Here is a 23,423-nt window from a genome sequence, read left to right as displayed (position 1 = left end):
GAAGGGCTGCGGTATAGAGATGCACAGCCCAAAAAGAAAAAGAGGAGAAACACAGCTACTTTTTAACATTATGAAAGACTTGGATATCAACAGATTTTTGGATATGCACAAACATAGCAACACTGAGCCTTTTCACAAAGGTGGTTGAAAGAATAAAAGAGTAGGCTGTGTTCGCACGGTTAAACAAAGTTTTCCACTGGTGGAACACTTTGAAAAAAACAAATCCTATTTTGCACGTCTACACGTGAACGCGAATATCAGTGAAATATTCACTTTCATTAGCCAATGGAAAAAAGCTTAGTCGGAATATTGTCTTTTTCGAAATAAGGGCAAACACTGGGATATTATGTGCATGTAAACATAGTCAGTCAGAGTTTTATTAAAATAAAGTCTTTGAGGAACAGAAGAGAGTGAACGCTGTATATGATACATACCATATTCAGCAGTATTTTTGCCTCTCAGTTCCTACAGAAGACTTTTGGACTGGTTTCAGTTCTGTGTGAAGGATGATGATGGGTGGCGGCGTGCCACACAGTTCATTTACAGGATGACTTTGTGAAAACGTTCGCAGTGTTTACTGGATAATGGATCACACCCGTCAAACTGTCATTTAATATCAGCTATGAGTCCCCAAACGGTGGACACTGTATTATAAGCTGCTGTGCTGACTGAGCATCCTCAACTCAGGGGCAGAAGGGGACACAGTTAGTGCCGGTGTTCCGGAGGTACGGTTCTTGTTACTTTAAATACTTTTCAATATTTCAACTGAGGATGAATTATTTAGGATTTTACACAAATGAAAAGTACACAGAAGATGTCTTTACTATTATCTATGTGTAATGTCATTATGTCAACTAAATAAATCTTTATGCCTTTATTTAAAAATACACACAGACAGACAGACAGACAGACACACACACACACACACACACACACACACACACACACACAGGAGACAGATTAGATTTGTGGTTTTTCAGCTGATTAAAAATTCATCTCTGTTATTTTGGCAGATGACGTCGTGGAGAAATCAGAGAAGGGAACAAAAGTTGGATGTGATGGATCTGATGAGACAAAAGAGGATGAGAGGAAGCTTTTAGGAAGTCTAAACGACAGTGAGCTTAAAAGGGACTGCATATATAGCGCTTTTCTAGATTCAAAGCGCTTTACAAAACAAGCCAGCATTCACACACACACACACACACGCAGATGGCAGAGCTACAAGGTTCCATCTCATCAGGAGGGGAGCGATAAACATTTACATGTAAATGTAAAATATACAGTATATATATATATATATATATATTCTTAAAGCTGCACTTTCATATGGCTCTTTGTAGTTTTGCTTATTTAAAGCTAATGTAGGTCTAGTTTCTTGCCCAAGGAATCATGTTTTAAGGAACTAACAAATCTCACAAACAAACTAAGCGATGGAGGCAGCGCTAGAGCAGCAACTCCCGTTGTTTTTGTCAAAGGAGTCTGGTGGCTCCTGTCTGACAGCAAGGTAAAGCTGTAAACATATTCTAAATATAGCTTTCACTTGAACTGATACACATCTTTTTAGGTGTCTAAAATGTGTTTAGCTGCTGGAGACTCTCCTCCCCCAGAAAACGTTCCTATAGGTTGTTTGTTCAAGAAGAATTTACAAATCATCTTTTAACGTTTATAGTGGACTTGCCCTCTAGTGACCGTAGTAGTTATGATGGGAGCAAAACAGGAAGTAAGATAACGAAGTATAAGAGTGCCAAATTCCTCATAAGGAGGCAAACGCACAGAGGACTTTCACCCAGGAGACCGGGGTTTCGAATCCCGTTTGAAAATGTCGAGTTTATTTTAAGCTTTACGAAGGTCATTTTCATTCATAGTGAAGTAATGTCAGATTACGATCTTTTTCTAAACTAATAGTTTAGAAAAACCACAACCTTTATGTTTAAAACCGTTGTTACATTCTCCGGTTTAGATGTGAGGGAGGAAAACGCTCCTGTGGGTCGTATTAGAGGGTAGGAACAAACGACCCATATCGTCGTATGGTTTGGAGGACTTGTTTAGCTACTGCCCCCGTCCACAGCAGGACGTGAATTTTTTTTTACCCCACTATGGCCATGCCAATAGCAGCTCAATTGGTTGGGGTTAGGCATTGACCTTGAGTGGTTAAGGTTAGGATAGTCGATTGGTCAGGGGACAGGACCTGAACAAATCGGGTTACATTACCTTGCGTAAGCATGGACGCCTGGCCAATAGTATTGTGTGAAGGGTGGGTCTTGGCGTGACCGTAATAGGAAAAAAAATATTCGACCGCAGGACATTGCTTAATTTCCGTGTCGCTATTCCTGCCTGCTTCTCCAAAATGGGGGGGCCTGCCGACCGCCGCCTACTGTAGCTAATACACTGACTATGGAGAGGCAGCTAATACAAACATATTTCAAAACATCTGAACTATCCCTTTAAGTACAGGATCTAAATACTTTCTCCACCACTTGTTTTATAGTGACATCTAAAACAAAAGATCCTAAGGAAATCCTAAATGCAAATGATCAAAAATCTACAAAACTTCCAGAAAACGCTCCAAAGTATTAAATAACCGTAAAATTTCTGTAAAAGTGTAAAAAAACAAACAAGTTCTTTAACTTTCCTTAGTATTTTTTATCCTTTTCTTTATTAGACAAGCAAACAAAAATAAAAACACGCAAACCAAATAGTGATATCAAACATAAGCACGACTTCCACTGCATACTTTAAGGCATAATATATACTTCAGCAACTTTTTCAGGCATCAGGAACAGAGTGTGCAAAACATGAGAAGAGCAGACGTTAACAGCAGATCTTAACATACCTGGAAAAACCCCAAAAAAAGTTGTGCACATAAAAGGAGGACGAGAAAACTTACTTAGATTCCTAACCCCCTGAAACTGCCGTTTGATTTGAAATCCGTAAAAAGCATCTTCACTTTTCTTTGTGCTGTTAATTCATGTTTCCAGGCGTCACAGTTTTACGTTAAGGCCAATGCCGGGCTGTATTTAAACATTTTACAGCCACAATGTTGAGTTATTAGAGCACACGTATTATCAAACATCTGAAAATACCTGTGGGTAAAAGACAAAGTGATATGAGCTGTATAGAAAATTAATAAATTACACACTTGAGAAAAGAATGAAATCCAAACACTCCATATGTTTCAGCAGGATTTAGACAGTTGTACTGATTCACTCAAATAAATTAGAGCCTCGTGAAGTGGTTGTGCTTCTGAAACATCTATGTTCAACACTTGCTGCCAGCGTCTGTTTTACATTATAATCCTGTGGAGTAAACCGTGTTTTCAAAAAAAGTCCTGAGCGCTTTTTTAAACGCCACCGCCGACTTCTTTTTCGCAGCTCGGTGCGTCTTTTTGAAGTTGAAAAAAAAGTTCAACTTTTCGAAAAAAAAAATAAAAATAAAAACCTGCCCTACGTCGAGCGCCTTTTTTGACAGCCGACCAATGACGAGCAGAGTAGCCAGACCTGTTGTTTCCATAACAACAAAAAAGAAATGTAGTCGGAGCACAGCAAGTTATACGGTATGACTTTACAGGGAACTCACTTTGTTTTATCTAACGTTAGCACCTCTCCCTCTCTCTCTCTGTTCTTTCTCTAGCTCGCTCCACCACTTTGTTTTATCTAACGTTAGCACCGCTCCACATAGCGCACTAGCTTGGATACTGTAGCAGTAGCTGTTATACTAACAAAAGATGCTCTCGGCTACTTTTTGGAACCAAAACGCTGCCAGCTTCTTCTTTTTTTCACTACAAAAGCGCCTTTGTCAACTATTTCTTGTCAGAAAAGACGCCAAGTGTGAACATACCTTAAGAAAAATCTGAAATTAAAGCACAATTAAATGTAATCCAGATAGGTTTAAGGTTTTCACTTTGCAGAATGATGTAAAAGAAGCATGGATCTGTAATAATTGTTGGTTGTGTCCCAACTTCCCCTTCATACTGCTCAACTAACAAAACCTACAAATGCCTGCAGTGGTTTGTTTTTATATATATATATATATATATATATATATATAAAAACGTTTTAGACAATCACAGAAAACATTTAAAAGGCAGAAAAGAAAAAAAACATTTTAAAACCGATCCAAAGCATCAGAACAGTTTAATTTCTGTTCAGAATCTTTTCCAGTGATCACGACTTTCTGATGCATCACTTTTCCCGACACTTTACTGCCAGCACCAAACAGCTCATGCATCACATTTTAGAACAATTAAACATTATCTTTTCAACAGTTTCCCTTTTTGTTCTCCAATCAAAAAGCATCATATACATTAGGTCACTGTTCAGTAAGAAAGCAGCAGAACATTTAAAATAAGGCAGAAAGAAAAATCACTTGTTTTGCTTGTAACACAGAAGCGAAAATGAAAAATGAATATGAGTCGTTATCTTACAGAGAAACCATGAGAGTCCTGCACACAAACAAGTCTAAAAAGGTTGAAATATTTTGCTTTGACGTCTGGACTTTTAAGTCCAGCTGAAGGGGTTCTCCCCAAAAATCATCCTGATGCTAGTTTTAAAAGGGTAACTTATTAGTAATTTTTCACCTGGACCCCATTTTCCCATGTTTCTGTGACTAATGGGAACAACAATCTTTGAAATTGGTCCAGTGTTAAGCGAGAAGCAAGCTGCAACCGGCAGCAGGGAAACAAGCTGCAAAGGAAAATTAATGGGCAACTGCGTGCCTTCAATTTCCGTCCATTAAAAGTTAACTGACAATGCATATTTGCCCTGTAGGATTATATTGCAGCCTGGTTTGTGGCTGCCGGTTACAGCGTTCTCTCTCAATACTGGAACAATTTCAAAGACGTTTGTCCCCGTTGGAAAATAGGGTCCAAAATACCAAAATCACGCTTTAACTTGTTGATAACGGCTTGATATTTAAATAAAACTTAATGAAAAATGGTTTCGTTTTGTGGACAAAACCGTTCAAATTAAATCACAATATACAAATGCAGGCAGTGGTGCTCGTATACATACACACACACACACACAAACTCTTTCCGTGAAGGCTCTCCAAATTTAATATCTACAGTCATTTGTCTTCACTACCTACTACTGTCACTATTTCACACCCCTGAGGAGTTTTATGACCTGAGAAACTGTCTCCTATCGGACCGTGTAACCACTGAACCTATGTAGAAAAATAGATATGTTTTTGTGCTGCGTGTATAAAAATGAGCGGCTGAGGTGCTCCGAGCGAAGGTGAATCAGACCTGGGTCGACGCCAGATTCAGTCGGCGGCTCTTTGCCACTTTTTTTTTTTTTTTTTTGGGGGGGGGGGCGCAATCTCGTTCAGTGCCAAATCAAAACTAATAAATCCAGGAAATAAAAGCTTTGTTGAACCGATTCCACAAATCTGTCGCCCCAGGTCTTTTTTTATTTTAGCTTACTGAGGGAGGAAAAAAAAAAAAAATGATTGAAATAAAAACTCAAATTAAAAACTAAGGAGGACACGGGAGGTCAAACAAAGTCAAGTTTCCATCTCGTGAAGTCCCCTTTCAAACATGAATGCAGTTTCATGCATTATAAGAGAAGTACAACTCCAGCGTGAGATGAACGTATTACACGTTCAAATGCAGCTTGGTCGTTCAACAGACTAGTTTTGGCTCGTGATCCCTGGAAATTAAACCAAAAAAAGAAGAAAAAAAACAGATGATATCAGGACCTGAAGAGGTAACATTTTTCAGGAATTTTAAAAGAAACTAAAGATTCAAGAAGAAAAAAAAAAAAAAGATCGGAAAAAATAAAGGTAACACTTTCGCTTTAAACATTCAATAAATGGTTCAGAACACATAACGTAGTGGAAAAAGGTGTTTATAACGACAACTCGTTCAGTGGAGGCTGCTGTATGAGCAGATAGTTGATAACACGTTTAAAACTACATTAAAAGGGTGTTATGTACCATTTAAATGTTTATATACTGCTTATAAATGCTAATGGGGCGGGTAAAGGTCAATAAATATAATTTTGTGGAGCAATTGTCTTTCCTGCTGATGACTAAAAAGAAACAAAACTACAACATCCAGAAACAGAGTGTGTTACTTCTGGAGATCAAACACTAGTCATATACTAGTCTATAGACTAGTTACTAGTCCATTTTGTTTAATGGGAGTCAGACAAAGACTTTTAACCTCTGGTTGGAACCATGACGTGGAAGATGAGGAAAGAACAATCACACAAAACAAAAGTAGCTGCTCGGGTTAAACGACCATTGCTAAGAAAGCCGTCGTCATTAGGCGTTAAGAGTCTGACTGACCGGCAACAGAAGACAATAATAACATATGTAATAACTATTTTCAGACGTATTTGTAGGACTTAAACATGATGAACTAGAAGGGGCACTCTGAGAGCACAGACCTTCGCCAAGGCCACGCCCTATCTCAAATTGTTAACGAAGGTAAAAAAAAAAAATGTGTGTATCTTTTCCAAAATGTAATAGGTACTTCCTTAGCCCATGCTTCAACCTTCCACCAAGTTTCGTGAAATTTGGGCTAGTAGTTTTCCTATAATCCTGCTGACAGACGGACGAACCGATGCGAAAACACGACCCTTTCTTGCAGAGGTAACTATGACAACTTCAACAATGGCTTTATATTTAAAGGTCCAGACACACAAAGGTGATAATCGGCCATCGGACAGTCTGGCGAGGTCAGTGACTCGAGTCTGTTTGGTGTGTTCTGTGCCGTCGGCCTTCATTTTGGCCGGTATGACATGTATAATCGGCGGGGCGGGCACTGCCGGCAGTCGGACTCAAATGACCCATCTGATTGGTAGAGTGCTAACCCGGAAACGGGGAGCGGAACGGACTAGACTCTCTCAAAATCTGACGAAAATCTTTTAAACTTTGTCGATCTGAAATGAAGACAGATTCAGGAACTGCACGGCCTATTTCTCGCTTAAAATGTTTTCAGAAACACGTTTCGGTGAACTACTTTAGTAGGTTTTTATTCAATCAGCTGCCGGTTTTCATTTTTGGGTGACGATACAGATTAGCAGTTATGGAGACGTATTATGTCTCGTCGGTGTGTTCCGAGGCACTTTTTTTGACCAACTCGGGGACACTGATCAGTCCAACTGCCTTTTCTGCCGAGGGTCGGCCCTCTGGTCGGTGTGTCTGGACCTTTAAGGTGCCGCAGGTAGGATTGTGAAGATCCAGGACTTGTGAATGTGAACATCGACAACTTCTCAGTCCCTCCCCCCTTTCCGCTAAAGCCCAAAACGGTCTACTAAGCCCCTCCCCCCACAAGGGAGAATTAATGCGTGTGCATGAGCAGTGATTGACACGCAATTAGACACCTCCACCGGGGGGGCCCTGATTGGTGCATCTGAACAGGGAGCGGTAGATTTTTGCAAACACAGGCTGTAGGTGGTGCCTGCTTCATGTAGTTCTACTGGAACATAGGGTCAGTTTCAGCAAATATGACAGAAAGTTTGTTTTATAAGTCTTACCTACTGCACCTTTAACGCTGTATGTAGAAAATAAATTAAAAAAAACATGGGAACATGTACCAAATTAAAGAAAGTTAGTTTCCGTTATCAAGTTTAAAAGAGAAAGCTTTTTTAAGTTTTTTTTAGAGTGAGGAACCTTCTGGACGTTTAGCACCCTCACAGGCCAAATGATGATGCTCTCCTTTTAGCTAATCCAATACGGCGGATGGCAAACAAGTACTTTTTTTTTTTTTTTTTTTAAGATCTTGAAACTTTGATTTGTCACAAAAGAAGCCAACATGTCCTGGACCATTTTCAGCCCTTTGTGCACATCGCAAACATTTTCAAGACGAGAGAATGATCCATTTCTAGACCACAGACTTCTGAGACTTTCACGGTGCAGAGCGGGAACACGGAAAGCAGCATCATCGTTTACCAACGACGACAGGAAACACTTGAGGAGTTAATAGACGAGTACCTAAGTTGAGCAGGCAGCGGTTAAAATGATATGTACCACACGATAAAGTAAAAAAACAAAACTTAAAGAGATCTGATAACATCTTCGCTGTGTAACAACCCTGAAATAAACCGAAAGAAAGTCCCGATCGGCTGCTGATGGTGTCAAAATCAAACTTTCTCAAATGCCGTTTTTTTTTTTTTAAATCCAGATCAGTGTTTTTTTTTTTTTAAAACCGTTAATCCGGAAAACAAAACATAAAAGTTCTTGAAGACTCTCAAACGGACAGAATAAAGAGAACGTGGATCTCGACTCAAATAGACAAAATAAAGGTCATTCATATTCTGTCAAATGGCTCTTTGGAAGTTTCTTCTTCAGCAGTTAGATCATCAGAAGTCTCCGCACAGTTTTTCCAGATCTCGGCGTCTTAGTGAGCAGTTATTTTGGACGAACCTCAGCAGCGGAGTTTTGGTGAAACCTCGGCTGTCTCGCTGACATTTCACAAAACTGCTGCAGAGAACACAAAAAGATGGAAAAAACAAAACAAAAAAAACATCCAGTCGTTGCTGCGAGGAGCTCGGCAGTTCCTTTTCTCAGAAGTTCTGCTGCCGGCGTTTTTTGGCTTCGATGGCGTCGAGGATGGGCTGCCTCTTGGTCTGGTAGCGCTGGCGGATCTCCTCGATCTCCTGCTCCATCTGGGGGTCCAGAGACGCCAGACGCAGTCGCAGCTCCTCCACCGACCACGAGTTCACCTACCAACACACACATCCAACACATTTTTATTCGTACCTGTCGTATAACACACATCATAGTCTGACAGTTTGCTTTCTATCCCTTTTAGCTTTTAGTTGTTCTTCATTTAAGATAGAGTAGGTCTAGACCACACTCAATAACTTACAAAGACCCAACAATTCCAGTAATTCCCCCAAGAGCAAGCATTTAGTGCGACAGTGGCGAGGAAAAACTCCCTTTTAGGAAGAAACCTGGGACAGACCCAGGCTCTTGGTAGGCGGTGTCTGACGGTGCCGGCTGGGGGTGTGATGAACAGTGGCAATAATAGTCACAATAAAGATAATGGAACAGTGACTACAAATGGTAGTCGTAGTAGTTCATGTTACGTATGTTCAAGCGTTACAGGATGTAGTGTGGCACAGCAGAGCATAGCAGGACGCAGCAGGACACTGCAGGGCACCGCAGAGCGTAGCAGGGTTCAACAGGGAGTGCAGCAGTACCACGGCGACAGCTGTAACTATCTACTTTCCGTAAATCATTTTGTGTGTGTAAAGGACCTGAATACTTCTTCCGCCACTTTTACAAAGTAATGTCACATACAGGTCAGTATGCCCATCTGTTGTTGCTTAAAACTTGAATCCAAATCACAGGTTGGTGTGTATATATATCACCACCCTCACAACTGGATACGACGCTAGTTTTCTTCTACGACTTCTCGTTCTTGTTAAAATGCTGTTCAGCCGGAGGATTTGATGACGTCAAAGATCAAATCCATCCAATCCAAGTCCATTAATGGACACTGAAGAAAATCTTTACCACCTAAAAATTCCTCAAGCGTGACGGCGATAATCAAGGTGTCTGATGAGTGCATCTATTTTAGCAGCTCTCAAAAGGCTACATCTATCGACATTTATTTGATCTCTTTCCCTCTGTGCTGTAGGTCTCAGATAGGGACATAATGCCAAGCTTTAGCTTCCCCACCCCCCGGGGGGATTCCCCCCACCCCCCTCCTCAGCTTTTACCAGCAGCACTTCGCTCTCCAGCTATTTATTACCCACAATCAATGATGCTAAAAACAACACTGGCGTCCACTGGAGCGCTAACCGTGAGGAGCGAAGGGAAGGTCCTGCACTCGAGTCATCTTTAAACTTGTTTTTAGACCTAGAGGCAACATTCACTGTAAATCCCAACGTATACATTGTTTGGAAAATACTCCTTTGTAGAATAACAGCAGATTAGGGCTGCAATTTACGATTTGTACTATTGATTAATCTGCCAATTCATTTCTCGATTAAATGTTATGTATGGGGCTATGAAGTCAAACAGATTTCGGAAAAATGTCTCAGTTCCTTAACCCTTAGAGCAGAGGTTCTCAAGCTTTTTGTCAATGATGTACCCCCCTTTGCAGCTGAAACTTACAAACGCCTTTACACTCTGCTCATAAAAACGAGCATCTCTCAAAAACTAAAACATGTACAGAGTTGAAATCATTTATGGAGTGTTAAAAAACATGTCGATCTTTTACATCAATGTTTTGTGTGTTTATTTAGGAAGACTTGATCAAAAACATGTCCAATGACATCACAATAAGTTTAAAAAAATGGCAGACCATTGTTATTGCAGATTTGAAAGGGTTGAAGGCTTCAAATGTCTAGTTATGTCAAAATATATGGGATATTTTATTCACTTTACAATCACATAGGACAAAAGGAAATAGCAAATATTCATACTTAAGAAGCTGAGATATATAAATACTGAAGTAATAATACAAATCAATTGTCAATTAATTTGCTCTCAATCGACTAATTGATACATTGTTTCAGCTCTAAAGTAGATTAAAGCAGCGAGAGGGGTGTGAGAAATGTCTGTTTAAAAAAAAACAACATTTTAACATATTTGAAGCTGAAACAATTGATTGGAAATGCCAATTAATTTAACTTACCAACTTAATACGATCTCCAAAGCCCTCCACTCATACTAATCTACTCATAAGTGTTTAAACATTTGTCTCACACATGATTTAAAGACGTCAGATCACACACGGACCCGTGGTCCCGTGTCCATTTAACCAAAACCTAAACGGCCTCCAGCACAGGTTCTGTCGGGGTTCCCATGGCGATGTGATAAATCAGCCGTCTACTGGATGTGTTGGATGGACTTCTGAAACCACTGCCAAGAAAGCAAACGCAGCTCTTCACTAATAAACGTATGTGGCTGGTGATGAGTTCATTAACTGCTGACGGTTTGAACCTGCAGCCTTGGGTTTAATCTTCTGTCGGGATCGAGGTCAGCGCGCAAGTTATAGAGGAACAACTTCCTGTACGTGGCAGTCGAAACAGGAGGTGTTACGTATCTTGGCAACAGTTATTCTGAATTACGGGAAACTCGGCAAAGTTGTTGTGCATGCGCCACTGAGGCTGCGTGTGAAGTCAATCGCCCAGGGATCCCTCCAGCACCCCCGACGTGCTGGCCCGTTCATCGCCGCTTGCAGCTTTAATTATAGTTTAGTCTATTTTAGTTTGGACTTTAGGATTACATTCTAGTTTATTTGTAGTTAAAATTCAGAGTGTGTTTGCTAGTTTAGTTTCAGTTTTCAGAAAGGCTTTTATATATATTTAGTTTTACAGTAGTTTTAGTATTTTTCAGGGCCAGGTATAATGTTTCAAAAGTATGTAGCTACATAGTTTTAACCTGGCAATATAGTTTTAGTTTAGTTTTTCTTAATGGTTTTAGTTTTAATTTAGTTTCAGTTTACTACAACTATTTTCCACTGCTTATTTTAGTTTTAGTTTACTGTTAGATGAGAATATGATCTCCTTAAGATTTAATCTGAGGAGACAGGAAGGCTGGAAAGAAAGTCAGTAAGGGACCAATAAGGGAAGAATAAAAATAGAGGACAGAATGAAGCAAATGAAGGAGATTGGTTGTTCTGCGTCTGCTCCTCATAAATAATGTAGGTTAGTGCTTTCCCATCGCATGTTCTATGATGCGTTATAACGCTGAAGCGTGCTAGTTAAGGCAGCTATATAACATTCAAACACGTCTTAATATGAAAGGGTTATAAAAAGTCAGCCAACGTGACAATGTTTTTGGATAAATACATTAAAGAAATCACCTGAAAGCCAAATATAAATAGCATACTAGACAGATCTAAAATTAAACGCAGTAAACGTGAAGCTGTCAACAAGCTGCCTCAAAGTATTAAAGATCCCAGAAGAAATTAGCTTTTTATCCTCACATTTGCAAGTCTAATGGCAGAATAAATCCTCCCCCGAGTGGGATTTGTGTCGTCAAGAGAATCCTATTTGACTTGACTCTAAATGCTGCAGTAAAGCAAACAGATAGTTGGATTTAATGGTCCCATATCATGCTCATTTTCAGGTTCATACTTGTATTTGGGGTTTCTATTATAACACGTTTACATGCTTTAATGTTCCAAAAAACACAATGTTTTTCTCATACTGTTTGTCTGAATATACCTGTATTCGCCCTCTGTCTGAAATGCACATTTTTAGCGCCTATCTCTTTAAGCCCCCATATATATTATATATATATATATATATATATATATCCATATGATTTTATGGAAAGTACCCCATGCCAATCTCTAGGTATGGTGAAGGGTTTCTAAAGATGATTTTTTTATTCCTCTTTTTAGTCAACTTTAGCATGGGTGTCCTAATTTGTTCACATGACTGTATATATATATATATATATATATATATATATATATATATATATATATATATATATATATATCTCATAGGACACTTGCAGTTTATCTTTTTTCCATTTCCTCTCTGCTTTTCTACACTTTTGTCTAAGGGCACGAGTCTCACTGTTAAGCCAAGGTTGGGCTTTGACTTTGGGTCACTTCAGTTTAAAAGGGGCAACAATATCAAGAACATCTGTGACAGTGTTAAACCGAGTAACTAGCTCATCTGTAGACAGAGAGGCAGTTATCTCTGTAGGGCTAGCAAAAGGACAAGCTATGCTATGCATCAGAAAATTGCCTAGCAGTGGATGGGTTCAGTGCTCGGATATAGCGGCAAGCAAGGTTTAGGTAATGGATTAGAAAGTGATGCATTCAAAATCACAGGTTTATGGTCAGATAGAATAGCAACATCCAGCTCAATATTTAAAACAGGAAAACCTAATGATAAAACAAGATCCAGTGTATGACCATGTTTGTGTGTTGGACCAGTTACAGACTGAGTCAGGTTGAATGAGTCCACGAGTTGTAGAAACTGGCTAACTAAAGGCTTTGATGGACAACAGACATGGATATTAAAATCACCAAGGATTAAAATCTTATTCGAGTTGGGCAAAATCAAGGATAGAAACTCCGAAATTTCACTGATAAAGTCCTTATTGTATTTTAGGGGTCTATACACCAGTGCACAAATCAGTGGGCAGGACAAAGCAACCTTAAATGCTTGCACCTCAAAACTAGTGTACTTATCAACTGGCAACTGATGGCATTTATAGCGATTTTTGAAGATTGTCGCTAAGCCCCCGCCCCTGTGTGTGTGTGTGTGTGTTTGTGACAGCATGCATGTTCACAGTGAACAGTATGAAAAATCCAGGAGATGAGTGGAAATCGGGTTCATCCAGCGGTTACCTGTCACTGTCTGTTAGTTTAATAACTTCAAATGCACACGGGCAAAGAAGTAAGTCTCAATAGGTACGTACGTACGTGTGTGTGTCTGTGTGTGTGTGTGTGTGTGTGTGTGTGTGTGTGGGGGGGGGGGGGTATGTATGTGTGTGTGCAACTTCACCGTGCACGCACGCACAAAGCTCGGTTTCTTTTACAGATGCATACTTAGGCGACTACATGCCCAAACACCAGGATTCCCCAAAATAACTGCAGTAAAAAACAATTTTTGTATCAAGAAATGGTTGTTATTTGGTAAATAAAAGGTTCATTGTCCCAATATCCCTTTCTGAAAGAAGAGGCTGCAGTGCCCTCTGAATATCTGAAGCTGAACAGGCAGCCGGGTGGTCTGGTAAGAGAAACCACCTCGTATTTAAAAAGGTCACATATTTAATATTTAATTCCAGCAGCAGCAAGGGCAGCCATTTGTCCTGCTTAAATGTCCTTAAGCAAGACAAACAAGCTTTCCTTCTCCACTCACTGTAATGTGCTTTTCACAGAGGCATCAGCCTGTATCGTGGATAGTGCCAAAGTCTTTCGTAAGCAATTTAAAAGCCACGTTAAAAAAAACAGAAATATAAACAGGTTGGTTGTTAAAAAGTTTGGGACTGTAGACTGGGAATCAGTTTAGAAGCAGCAAAGCTTGTTTTGCCACAGGCTCAGATTAATATCTTAAGTGTCTGACAACATTATGGAAAGGATTTCTAAAGGAGGTCGACCTTTCTGTTCAACAAACATAAAAACATCCGCGAAATTGCGTTAGCTAAACCCACCAGACTCCATGTAAATAAACTTTTTAGCATCGTAAAATACACTTCATTCAAAGTCGACAGACACAAAATAAAACGATGAAAAGCGGTTTTGGGTCGTCTTTCCACTTTTCCAACCATCACAATCAGTTGTGGTTGAAATAAACACACACTTTACCGATTTACACGTGAAAATATGTTGGCTCTATACACGCTTAAAGTATTGCTTTTTTAAATGGAGTCTGGTGGGTTTAGTGCTTGCGACTTCAGAGCTGTTTCTGGTTAAACAGAAAGATCTCAAAGAGGTTTTGAAGGTCTATTTCTGTAGGGATCCTTTCCATAATGTTGGGAGAACATGCAGACTCCACACAGAAAGGCCCAAGCCAGCCGGACGTTGATTTGAAAAGGCACGGCCTTTCTATCAATTTTATTGTTATGTTTTTTGGTGGTTAATCAAAAACCCAACTGCTAATAAAGACAGGAGCACCATTCCTATGATGTGTGTTCACGGCGTGGAGTCGTTTGCATCAGAATGCAAAACTGGTTCAATGACGTGACTTTTACTTCACAGTGAACTCGCATGTACACACACGCTTGGTGCACGCACACGCACGCACACACACACACACACACCGCATCTTGTAACTCACCACTTCAAAGTCTCCTTCAGCGGGCAGTTTGCGGTTGTCTGCGTTGTTTTGTCCTCTTCCTCCTCCGTCATTTTGACTGTTGGCCTCCTTCTCTTTCTGCTCAAAGTACTCGAGGAAGGACGGCTTGGCTGGCTGCATCGTCTCGTCTCTCCCTGTGAGACACACAATCAACATTTACTTCACGACAGCAGGCACACGGGAATCTGTCTTGGTGAGAACGAAGCTGAACCATTTGTAGTACAAGAGTTTACAGAAACACACGCTATCAACTCACAGTGGATAAATAAACGTTATTCATTATATTAAGTTTCAGAGTCAACACACAGTGATTCAATACGTTTACATGCACACCAATATTCCACTATTATTCCGAATATGACAATATACAGAATTTGATACGGTGTATGTAAACAGCATATTCAGGTTGGATATTCCGAATAAGGCCTTTTTCTGAATATAGCATTTTGTGATTAATGTGGTGTTATTCCGGTATTATTCGGGCTTTAGAGGCATTCGTTGGACATGTATACAGCGCCTTCGGAATATGCGACTCGATCGGGGGTTTTACCGCAGTTTACGGCCTCTTGCCTGTTTACGGCTTATTGTCAGCTCTGTGCGTTGCTATGGTTGCTGTAAACAAACCAGCCAGCCAACAGTTTGCAAGGCTGCAGACCCGATAAGAAGGAGAAACACAGCTACTTTTAAATATTATGAAAGACTTGGATATCAACAGGTTTTTGATATTCGCACACATCGCTACGCTGACCTTTTTGAGAAGCTGGTTGAAGGAATGAAAGAGGGACGCGGTGTTTGCACGGTCCAACAAGTCCGCCGGCGCTGGTCAACTTTGAAAAAGTCTTGTTCTTACTTTCATTAGCCATGTAAACAGCTTAGTCGGAATATCGTCTTTTTCGGAATTAGGGCAAAACCCGGAATATTACGTGCATGTAAACGTAGTCATTGATGCGTAGTACATCCAATGCTGTTCTTGCAGGAGGATGTCGACTTGGATGGTATATTGGGTTACATTTTATACTTCTGGATGAGGTAATAAAAGACTCAAACATGAAATACATTTTGTTTTTAACATTAGGTCGCAGCTTATATTAGAGTAGAGCTTAACAACTCCAAATTTTGCTGTGCAATTAATTGTCTCAGAAATAATTGCGATTAACAATATAATTGTCTCTTTCAGTGAAATGTAAAAAATATGTATTCATTTATTACTTTCTCAAATAAATAAAAGTAATGAATGAATCCCAGCATACATCTTTTGGTTACATCAGCATCATGTGACCCAGATAATGTAATAACACAGGTACTATAAAGTAAATCGGGCCTCTTTATTATCATAAAACATTGTATTTGTTTCTTAAAAGAACATGAAATTGACAAAACCATCAACAGGTATACCCCGTGGAAACTTAGCTAATGTTGGCAATTAATTGAGGTTAAACAAAGAAACGGAAATTATTTATAAACTATTGCGATTAGACCATTCTGTAATATTTTGTTCATATTGGAGTTAAAAAGATTTGTGAAATATTTATGTTTACATCATTTACATGTAGGGATGTCACGAGAACCAATACTTTGGTACCAAGTTGAAATTCTTAAAAATCGGTGGAACTTGTTTAAAGCCTGAAAACCAAACCAACCAACTACAAGATGAATTGTGACAATAAAACATTTCATTCGGCAGATTACGGAGAAAAAAAACGTCACTTCAGCTTTGCACAAATAGGAGGGACAGTCTATTAAATATATGGGGGATTTCTTTTGTGTGTCTATTATTGTGCGTTTATTATGAATTATTTCTAGGCTTGAGTACTTGTTATATCTACAGATAATGTGAATATAGAGGTGCAACGATGAATCGATTAGTTGTCAACTATTAAATTAATCGGCAACTATTTTGATAATCGATTAATCGTTTGAGTAATAAATAAGATTTCTCTGATTGCAGCTTGTTAAATGTGAATATCTTCTAGTTTCTTCTCTCCTTTGTGACAGTAAACTGAATATCTTTGAGTGTTGGACAAAACAAGACATTTGAGGACGTCGTCTTAGGCTTTGGGAAACACTGATCCACATTTTTCATCATGTTTTGACATTTTTATAGATCAAACAACTAATCGATTAATCGAGAAAATAATCAACATATTAATCGACTATGAAGATAATCGTTAGTTGCAGCCCTAATTGAATATAGAATACACAGTAGGGAAGGCAGGCTTCGGGGCGAGTCCAGAAGACGGACGTTCTCTCCGGATTACATGTAAATCACGCCCCCCCTCCCCTCAGACCACCCCACGACAAAACAGTGACAGAAATTTGAATCTGAAGGTAAAGACTGAAAAACGACGGACACTGAAAAAAAAGAGGAAAAAAAGAGTAACCGGACACTATTTTCGGTGTCCCCAAAAAGGATTGTTAAATGAAATTTTGGAATCCGTGTTTAAATTCAGACAACTGTAGGAAACTTCCTTCGACCGAAAGATGTGGGTGCACACACAAATCATAGTAGTAGTGTCCCAGAATCCTCAACAGTTAGATGGTGCTTACTGCACTCCAACCTGAGCGTGAACGGGCAAACATAAAGAGAATTTCCCTTCCAAGATCAGTGAGGCGTTGCATTATTAAAGCGGAAATAAGTGCGGAACAACATTACCATAATATGTCTGCACTACATCAATGAAAGTGTTGATCAATACGGGTGAGTCACTTGGCCAGGTGCTGAGAAATGAGACTTTTAAAACTCAGACGCAACAGAAAACGAAAAAGACGATAGAGGCTTCAACATATCCCTGATCTATAAAACATAAAAGACACAGAGGGGAGAGACAAAGTTGGCAGCCGGGTGTGGCTGGCAGCCTTATTAAAAATTGTGACACATTTTTAAAATGTATAATGTCAGCAATTTCTTTATGACCAATAACCATTATGATAGTGCTTCATCTGATTAAATTCACAAGCGTTATATAAGTACAGTTTGTCCAGCATGTCTCTCTCAGCAGAAACATCATTCTTAATGGGATTTTAATTCTGTTTATAAAACTTCACCTCTATTTATAATCCGTAATAATTATAAAAAAAGGGGATTCAGAAGCATCAAACTCTCCCAAAAAAAACTCATTTTAAAGCGCCCATATTATGCTCATTTTCAGGTTCATAATTGTATTTTAAGGTTGTACCAGAATAGGTTTACATGGTTTAATTTTCAAAAAGCACCATATTTTTGTTGTACTGCACAGCTCTCCCTCACTGCTGCAGATCCTCTTTTCACCTGGTCTCTGTTTTAGCTACAGAGTGAGATCTCTTTTCTTCTTCTGTACTATCTTTGATTGCACTCGCACATGCGCAGTAACTCAGATGTAGATCATGTCAGCTAGCTAGCTCCATAGACAGTAAAAGAAAGGCTGTTTCTCCAACTTCGGTCAGTTACAAGGCAGGATTAGCTGGGAGACTTCTAAATGAGGGCGCACATGTAAGTAGTTCTTTTGTAGATTATGGTGAACTTGTGTGTGTTGTAGCAGTGCTTTGCTATTGAGAACGAGGTAGCACGCTAGCGTTAGCATTAGCATGCTAATGCTACGAGCTAACGGTTGCGGTCAGCCAGCTCGTTTCGGCTTGTGACGTCACAAGCCGTGCCGATTTTGAACAGCTCACTCGGAGACTGAAGGCAGGACACATTCAGAAACCGTATCTCACTCAAAACAGCATGGATGGATTTTTTACAAAGTTTGTATGCGTGTGGAAGCACCAGAGACACAAAAGAACACCCCAAATCCCAGGAAAAGTGTTTTTTTCATAATATGGGCACTTTAAGAAGTGAATCAGTACAACGGGAGGTACAGATGCAGGACAGTTTGCGCTCTCTGAAAATGAAACTGGTTCAACTCTGAACTACAGGAATAAAACTGCAACTTTTAGTCAAGTTCTCTATGAATTGAAAGCACTTAAAATGTGAAAACATCCCAAGTAGTTTTCTTTTTTGTTAAATAGAAAGAAGACAGCTGACTGTGGTGGTGTTCTCGTCTGTAAACTAGTTCAAATGTACCTAGATGATTAACGCTGAGGACTGTTTTTGAAAAGCAAAAGCAAAATCAAAGAAGAATCAACAAAACTTTTTTTCCAACAAACACCAAACTGCACCAGACAACAAAACTTAAATAAAGAGTAACGTTAAAAGAACATTTGTGCTGTATGTATGAAGATAATGAGTAGGAGGATATACTGTCTGTGTGAAAGAAATGGTGTCAACTGTAGAAACAATTACTGTGTGGAGTTACTGAGGCTACATTCACACTACTTGTACTATGTTTTAAAACGAATATCTCTTGCTACATGTATGCCCCAGTTAGACATATTCTTTGTAAAATCTTCACAATCATTCCCCAAAAGAACCAAGCAGGCCTGCCTTGTTGCACGAACCAAATATTCTTTAAAACTTGCCATTTTATGCGTGTAGCTTGCTAGCTCAAACGTTGTTGTAGCTTCCCGAAGCAAAGAGGTTTTAAGGACGGCAACACAGAGAAAGTGGAAGGTGAGAGGCAAAGCCTGATGTTCTATCAAGGCTCTATCCTGAAAATGTACTTCCCGTTAATCCAGACTATTTGCTACTTGACCAGGCTGGACAACCACGAGGCGCGCCTGCTGGGCCTCTATCTGGTCAGACCTGTTAGCCATGTGTTGAACTTGTCAGAGACAGATTTACACCGTGTGTATTTGCAGCTTGTTAATGATGATTAATGCAGAGACACTAAGTTGTTGGCTCGCTTTAGCAAACATCTCATCGCTGATCTCAATTGTGGTTCTGTAGTTTGCTTTCATTCAGGCACAACATCAATTTAAAGTCCAGTAAAAGAATTAATGGCTGTTTATTTTCCATTCCTGCTGCCAGGTGCCTCCGCAGTGGACTAAGTTATTGTTTAAGGAAACCGGACGCAGCTTTCCGAATTTGGAGAGTTTTTCAGCACAATCAGATGAAAGAAGGCCAGACCAAATCCATCATCTCGTTGATTCCAGTTTGGTATCTGGTGTTGTTGAGCAATTATCTGACTGGTCAAAGACCCTTTCCAGCTGTGCTTCACATTCCTATAAACTGTGATCCGCTGTGCTTTGTTAGTTGCTATGCCAACCCCATGTGGAGGCAAGGAACCTAGTGAGCAGCTCCATTTTTGTACTGCAAATATACATTCATGCTGTGCAAGCGTACTTATTACAGTGATGATTAGTATCAAAACTGCGTCAATGCCACACATCTTGAAGAGGAAAGGTCAAAAGGTAAGAAAGCCCACAAAGTTATCAAAGGGATAAAATGTGCACACGTTGGTTGGGCACTGAAAATCTGTGCCAATATGGCTCCAGTTCCTCAACGACCGGTATCTACGGGACCGAATGACAATGCAGATTCCGCTGTCTTATTTCGGTGCCAATGAAAAGCCTGCACTTCCCTCTGGTGCTCTGAAACGGACGTAACAAGCAACAGATGCATCACTGCAGGAGATGCTAGTTAAGACTACACTTGGCAGCAGGTAACGCTAGACTACTAGTTAGTTAGTGGCTGGCTTGAACCCGGTTAAAAATGCTGCCAGCTAAACAGTTTAACGTGTGGCTGTATTTCACTGGAAAGGATTCCAACACCGGGACGTACAACAGTCTGCAGCTAAAGACACAGAGGAGACAAGCTACACTTTCAGAGGAGACACCGTGCCGGATTCAGAGTTGTCGGAGAAACAACACCGACAGGACTTCAAGGTGCGTTCAATTGCAAGTCGTGAGCTCGTGGCACATTCAAGGGCAGCTCGAGAAACTCAAGATGTTGTTGTAAAGCAGTGGTTACCAACCTTTTTGGTCTGAGGTCCCCCCCCACAGATAAACTCACGTACCCCTTCCTTGATTCCTGTTTGTTCTAAATCTATAACACTATTCATCATATAAAAGTGGATATTGTTATTTATTCATGTAAATAACTGTTAATATTAAGGTTGGTTTGGCTGGCTACTACTACTTGCAGTGAAGCTGAATGTTTCAACCATATATACATTATTGTTACTCTAAGCTATTACTTTTAGCTAACCATTTCAACCGTTCCATTTGTATTTAAACTTTTAGCTACTTTTTCCATTACTAATCATTCAAAACTGTATAGTCATTACTTAATGCTACATATTTCTACCATTTAGTCATTACTTTTAGCTAAACGCATTTGTTAATGTACTTTTTATCTATGCAATGTTGTCTATTGATGCAGACTTCAAACCATCTGCCTTGGTTGTAAAGCACTTTGTGTCAACTTTAAATGTTCTATATAAATAAAGTTGACTTGACTAACTAGCTTTCACACACTCTTAGATAACAGCAACATGTAGTGGTCAGGTGTTACAGTTGACTTCATGTTAATACATGGATATATAATCAAATCATCATTTCGGTTTTTTTTTTTTTCCAAATTAGTTGAGCTACTCCACAATCTTTCCCCATAACCCCTGGCAACTACAGAAGTACCCCCTGGGGGTACAAGTTCCCCTGGTTGGGAATCACTGTTGAAAAGTACCCTTCTGCCATCTAGTGGTTCTTCTTTTTGCTGTTTAACAGCAACTGACCGGTGAAATAAGTTATTGTTATTGCATAATGTCACCAACTGTCGTTTTGTGCTTTTTTTAAGTATCGGTTTAGGCACCGGCACCGGTTTGAAATGTATCCTTTTAGCCCCGGTATTGGTTAAAACCCAAACGATACCCAACCCTACACATAATGATTGTTTATTGAAGATCTTCACAATCACAGTTCCTGAGTAAGGAAAGCTGCCGTTTTCTTCTTTCCTTCAGCTAAAATGTCTGTTATGTAACTCAAGTAAAGGAGTGTTGATCCAGCTTCTGTTCAAACAGGCTTATTCTAAAAACCACACAGCCACAACGTGTGTATTTAAATGTGCTCATGCAGGACGTGAGGGTTTAAAACATGATTTATCGCTTCAAACTTCGGCCTGAAACATAGCTGAGAACAAGTAGTTGAGGACCTTGACGTGTGAGTACTTTGACAAACACAAGGAGCCACTTTATCTATTTGACCTGACATTGTACTGGTCAATTTTTAATGTAGTAGAGTTTAAATGTTTTATAAAGAAAAAGTAAAAATTGACTTTAAACACGTTCTCATCCGCAACATCCACATTTGGTCCGAACCCCATATCTGAGAGGCCACGTTTTGATGATTAATGAAAAAATATCTCTACTTGATGAATACCGAGACTGCGGCGTGAACTAGAGGAGAAAAATGAGATGTAGAAAGAACGAAAAAAAAAAAGAAGAAGTTGCTTGAAAACTTCTACGTGACCTTTTCTCTCCGCCTGCAAGTGAATATTGTAGTTTTTACAGAAAGACGAGGGGAGCTGAATGATGCTTCAGAAGTCACGAGGTTGTTTTGAGTTTGTGTACTGATTCATCAGCTGAGCCACTGCCGCGCCCAGTCGCCTCTTCATAATGAAATCATCTCGTTCAGCTCCTTTTTTCCACATTCTGACAGCAGATGTTTGGGACTGCATGATGAGGGAATGGAAAAGAGACTTTTCACTGGAAGTAACATGAACCAAATATGCTATTGCAATTGGACGATTATTTACAGGGATGGGAAAAACTTGTTTTCTGTGCATATGCATCAAAGTAGGTAGGGCCGGGACGATACGCTTTAGTCCCGATTCGATTCTTTCACGATACATGGGCGGCGTTTCGATTTGTATTGCGATTTTCATTTATTGCGATTCAATAGTATTGAGTAGCGAGATTTTTCAAACAAAAGTTGAATAATCCACATTTGGAGACAATATACAGTACCATGAGACATTTCTAAAAAAAAAAAAAAATGAACGTTTTCTAAAAAAATACGTGTATTGTATGTATGTGTAAAGAAGTACATAACTGCTTCCGGTCTGTTTAGCTGGAAACAGACATGATGTAATTGCCGTCGGCGGTACTGTATAAACAGACAATATTGAGGGGAATCATTGGTAAAAAAACAACAACAAATAAATACATAAATATCGATTCTAGGGAAAATAATCAATCTTAAAAATCGCTGCAAAATAAAATCCCGATACAAACGATTTTCGATTCATTTTCTGTTTTTATGACCATTCAAACATAAGGACAAACATTGATGTTATATAATGTTATTTGAGCTGAACTTCAAAACGTACATGATCAGATTAATCCTAAACAGGATTCCATTGACAACTTCTGCAAACCTCTTAAACATTTATTATTTTAACATATTAGGACGTTTTTTATTGGAGACGTCACACATTCAACGAGATTTAATTTATAATGTGTAATACTGGGGGGAATTGTTGGGTGTCTGTAAATTATAGAGTGTGGTCTAGATCTACTCTATCTGTAAAGTGTCCTGAGATAACTCCTGTTAGGATTTGACACTATGAATATGTAACGATGCATCGTGAATCGGTTAAAAAGCGATGTGAATGTGTAAGGATTACAACCGGTTGCGAATTTTTATTAATTTTTTTATTCCAAAAATAACGCCAAATATCTATTACGATTCCCTTATATTCACTAGGCAGCGGCTCACCGACCGCTGCGAGTCCATGAACTGCCTGCTGACCCCGGCAATATTTTCTTATTCATGACAGTTCAAACATAAGGGAAACATTGATGTTATATAAATGTTATTTGAGCTGGATTTCAAAAACTGTACATGATC

At 39.4% G+C, this 23,423-nt stretch overlaps 1 protein-coding gene across 1 annotated transcript in view; it reads right to left on the bottom strand.

Annotated features, from left to right (window-relative positions):
* Nucleotides 1-8,264: 8,264 nt before the first annotated feature.
* Nucleotides 8,265-23,423, bottom strand: part of LOC144517352 (serine/threonine-protein kinase 4-like) — a 40,870-nt gene continuing 25,711 nt past the window's right edge. The window contains exons 10-11 of the mRNA XM_078249433.1: nucleotides 14,703-14,854; nucleotides 8,265-8,669 (exon numbers count right to left, since the gene is read on the bottom strand). Coding sequence (XP_078105559.1) covers nucleotides 8,511-8,669; nucleotides 14,703-14,854 — 311 coding nt within the window. The 3' untranslated portion in view covers nucleotides 8,265-8,510. The remainder of the gene's footprint in view (nucleotides 8,670-14,702; nucleotides 14,855-23,423) is intronic.

Source organism: Sander vitreus, chromosome 4 (genome assembly GCF_031162955.1).
Source record: "Sander vitreus isolate 19-12246 chromosome 4, sanVit1, whole genome shotgun sequence".
Lineage (NCBI taxonomy): Eukaryota > Metazoa > Chordata > Actinopteri > Perciformes > Percidae > Sander > Sander vitreus.
Note: the sequence above shows the minus strand (reverse complement) of the source record. Positions and strands in the feature narration are given on the sequence as shown.